The sequence below is a fragment of the Carlito syrichta genome, unplaced genomic scaffold (genome assembly GCF_000164805.1).
Source record: "Carlito syrichta isolate Samal-C Ts95f unplaced genomic scaffold, Tarsius_syrichta-2.0.1 Scaffold303134, whole genome shotgun sequence".
NCBI classification, from domain to species: domain Eukaryota; kingdom Metazoa; phylum Chordata; class Mammalia; order Primates; family Tarsiidae; genus Carlito; species Carlito syrichta.
Genome location: NW_007247230.1, coordinates 558,718 through 562,747, shown reverse-complemented (window position 1 = coordinate 562,747; position 4,030 = coordinate 558,718). Strand labels below are relative to the sequence as shown.

The window sequence follows — 4,030 nt, the reverse complement described above, 5'->3', positions numbered from 1 at the left end:
CCGACCCGCCCCTGCCGTCTGCAGGGACCCGGGAGTCGGCCTTCGTGTATGCGCTGTCGGCCGCCGCCATCAGCCACGCCATCGCCCGGGCCTGCACCTCCGGCGACCTGCCCGGCTGCTCCTGCGGCCCCGTCCCAGGTGAGCCACCCGGGCCCGGGGACCGCTGGGGAGGATGTGCGGACAACCTCAGCTACGGGCTCCTCATGGGGGCCAAGTTTTCCGATGCTCCTATGAAGGTGAAAAAAACAGGATCCCAAGCCAATAAACTGATGCGTCTACACAACAGTGAAGTGGGGAGACAGGTAACCACCCACCCCACCCGCCCCCAGATAGTTGTGCTTGTGCCATTGGCAGGAAAAGGGCCGCCCGGTGTGCCCGGATGGAGGGGGGTGCGGGGCGGCCCTGGTCAACCCACACCTGATGCGCCTTCGACCTTCCTCAGCTCTTCCCTCCCCAGCCGCTTGGGGCTTGCCTGGCTCCTCCTCCTCCTCCTCCTCCGGGGAGTTCACTGGGACAGGGGTCGTCCAAGCAGGAGGAGCACTGAACTGGGAGTCAGGAGGTCTGAGTTCTGGCCTTGGCTCTGGCACTAAACTCGCTTAGTGACGCTGGGCAAGTCATTTCCTCTCCTGCCTCAGCTGTTCCCATCCATAAAATGGCAGGGTGATCTGGTGCTGAGTCCCCACAGGCCATGCCCTGTTCCGCAGGCTCCCCCTCCGGGGCACAGATAGGGCTGTGGGCCAGAGCCTTATGCTAGGGAGTCACCTCCCCCCTCACCCACCCCCAGAACGGTTTCCAGAACCGAACAGTTCCCCTCCAACTTTTATTATTATCAATTTTGCATTAATCCCTCACCTCATTGCACAAAAGTTTGGGCGAGTGACTGCATATGGGAATGAAATCAATACTAATCTGTCGCAGACACTCGGGCTTGATGAGTGTTCTCTCTCCCGTGTCCACAGACCAACCCGGGAGCAGGTGCCCTTGCCCCCACTCTACAGAGGGAGCGAGGCCCCACGAGGGACAGGGCTGCTCAGCCTGAGTGTGTGTACAGGCGGCATCTCACCAGCGCCTCCCTGCACCCACCATTCCCATTTTCCAGAGACATCAAGTAAGGCCGGAAGAACCTAGGAGGCTCGGCAGGTTGGAGCCCAGGTCCCAGGTCCCAACTCCAAGTCCCAGACCTCCATGTCCTCACCTACTCTCACTGGTCTCCCTTGTGTGAGGATTCTAGTAAGTCCAGGCCATTATTGAACAGTTAGGGAAACTGAGGTTGAATCACACGGTGGGCCTACAGCAGAGCCTGGCCAGGGACTCAGGACTCCTGCCTCCCAGCCCCACCGACCTGTCCCCAGTTCACGAAACCCCTCAGGAGCCCTTCACCCTCCCCCCAACCCCCTGTGGCCAGGCCAGCTGGGTGCTTTCTGCTGCCAGGGGCACAACCCTCCTCTCCCGCCATGCAGCTCAAAGAGGGTCCTCAGCCTCCGGGCACATCAGTCCCGTCCCTGGGGCCACCTGCAAAAGGGATGCACTGTGCCCCATGCCGTGGAGCTGTGTGAGGATTAAATGAGAGATTAAACATTTTGCATCAGGTGGGCCGCGGAAGCCCTAGGTCCCTCCCCCACTTTCACTGCAGAGCTGAACCTGGTTTCCCCGTCCTTGGTGACCTGCGGTGCCTCAGTGCCCTGCCGTCCTCTTTCCTTCATCCCGTGCCCTCCGCAAGCCTTGCTCAGCCAATTCTTGACTTGATACCCAGAGGGACTCCTCAGGTCCCCACTTCTGGCCACTGGTGAGGGGAAGGAGCCCTGGGACCCTGACCAGCTCCTTCAGTAATTCACTCAGTGATTTGGGACAAGTCCTTGCCCCCTCAGTGCCTCAGTTTCCCCATCTCTCTGATGCGGGGGGTAGGCCCGGCCAACCCATAACTCTTGTGGCTCTCTGTACAGGACAGGCAGGAGGATCCGAGACCTGTGAGGGAAAAAAGGGTTTAAAAGCAAAACTGGGTCAGGCACGGTAGTTCACGCCTATATTCCCAGCACTTTGGGAGGTGGAGGCGAGAGGACCTCTGAGCCCAGAGGTTAAAGACCAGCCTGGGCAGCTTGGCAGCCTCGTCTCTAAGATAAATCAAAAAATGAGTTGGGCGTGGTGGTGCACACCTGTGGCTCCAGCTACTTGGAAGCTGAGGCAGAAGGATTGCCTGAGCCCAGCAGGTTGAGGCTGCGGTGGCCATGAGGGTACCACTGCACTCCAGCCTGGGCAACAGAGTGAGACTCTGACTCAAAAAATAAATAAATAAAGCAGACCGGGTCAGGAACGGTGGCTCACACCTGTAATCCTAGCACTTTGGGAGGCCAAGGCTGGAGGATCACTTGAGCTCAGGAATTCGAGAGCAATTTGGGCAACATAGTGAGAACTCATTCCTACAAAAACTCCGCAAATTAGCTGGTGGTGCACACCTGTAGTTCCAGCTACGTGGGAGGCTGAAGCAGGAGGATTGTCTGAGCCCAGGAACTCGAGGCTGCGGTAAGCTGTGATCGTGTCTCTGCATTTCAGCCTGGGCAACAGAGAGAGACCCTGACTCACAACTTAAATTAAAAATAAAAAGCAAAACTGAAAGGCATCTAACTCCTGTGCTTCAGGTACGAATGGGGAAACTGAGGCCCAGGGGAGCTGGTGGGCCTGCGTCCTTTCCAGAGCCAGGGCTTGGGTCTACCCAAAGCCCTGGGCCCATGCCTCCCCACTCTCCACCATAGCTACTACACTGATTTTTCAAATTTACATTATCATTGTAACCTTTACAGTGTACAAGCCCTTCGAATATGCCATCTCATTTAATCCTCGCGGCACTCTTCAAGGCAGGGGTTATGTGCCCACTCTGCACAGGAAAAGACAGAGGCCCTGAGTGGTGAAGTGGCTTGCTGAGGTGGCCTGGCAGGAGCACGGGCAGTGGGAGGAGGCCAGGCAGGTTGAGGGCGATTCCCCCAAACATTCCTCTACCCTCTTTCCCCATTCCTCCTTCATTCCCTTCCTCCCTTCTCTTCTTTTCTTCTCTTTTTCCAGCAAACATTTAGTGAGAGGAAAAGCCTGGAAAAAGCCACTGCTTTTGGAATCCCCCTAGACCTGAGTTCAAATTTCAGAGCCACAGTTCTCCAGCTGTGCAATGTTGGGCATGAGACTTGGCCTCTCTGAACTTTTGTTTCTTTCATTTCTTTTCTTTTTTTAATGGGGAAAAGAAGGCTACCTCCCTTGAAGGGCTGTTGTGATGATTAACCCACCGTATGTGTTAGAGCACTCGGTATACAGTAGGTGCTCAATAGTGGCCTCCCTCATCTCTGCAAATGCCTCCCTTCCTTCCCCTTCTCAGCCGGGCCTCTCGCCCCCAGGCTGGAGGAAGACCCACAACACCTCCAAGCGTTAGAGCAAAAAGCTCCACCACTCGGGGCTCCAGCTGGCGATGAATCCCCGGGAGCACCCGGCCTCGGTGGGTGGGGCTGGGGTCCCGCGGCAGGCCAGGGAGGGGGCTCCGGCCGCCCAGCTCGACGCCCCGCCCTGTCCACAGGCTCTGCGCGCTTCTCTGGAAATGAAGTGTAAATGCCATGGGGTGTCTGGCTCCTGCTCCATCCGCACCTGCTGGAAGGGGCTGCAGGAGCTCCAAGACGTGGCCGCTGACCTGAAGACCCGCTACCTGTCGGCCACCAAGGTCGTGCACCGCCCCATGGGCACCCGCAAGCACCTGGTGCCCAAGGACCTGGACATCCGGCCCGTGAAGGACTCGGAACTCGTCTATCTGCAGAGCTCACCCGACTTCTGCATGAAGAACGAGAAGGTGGGCTCCCACGGGACGCAAGACAGGTGAGGCCTGCTGCCACCCCAGCAGGAAAGGGGCGACTGTGGTGCACGCACTTGTCCCCAGCTCAGGGCCCGGCGCACAGTCGGGTCTCAGTTGGCGTCTGGGGAGGGGAGTGCCCGCCCCGCCGAGGGAGTGGCCCCAGGAGTGCCGTGGGGAGATGCGGGGGACCCAGAGCCCCTGCAG

General features: G+C 58.5%; 1 protein-coding gene across 1 annotated transcript in view; it reads left to right on the top strand.

Moving 5' to 3' along the window:
- The window catches only part of WNT11 (Wnt family member 11), an 11,496-nt gene that overhangs the window by 2,656 nt on the left and 4,810 nt on the right, over positions 1-4,030 (top strand). Inside the window, exons 2-3 of the mRNA XM_008057823.1 lie at positions 25-302; positions 3,557-3,849. Of these exons, the coding sequence (XP_008056014.1) occupies positions 25-302; positions 3,557-3,849 (571 nt within the window). The remainder of the gene's footprint in view (positions 1-24; positions 303-3,556; positions 3,850-4,030) is intronic.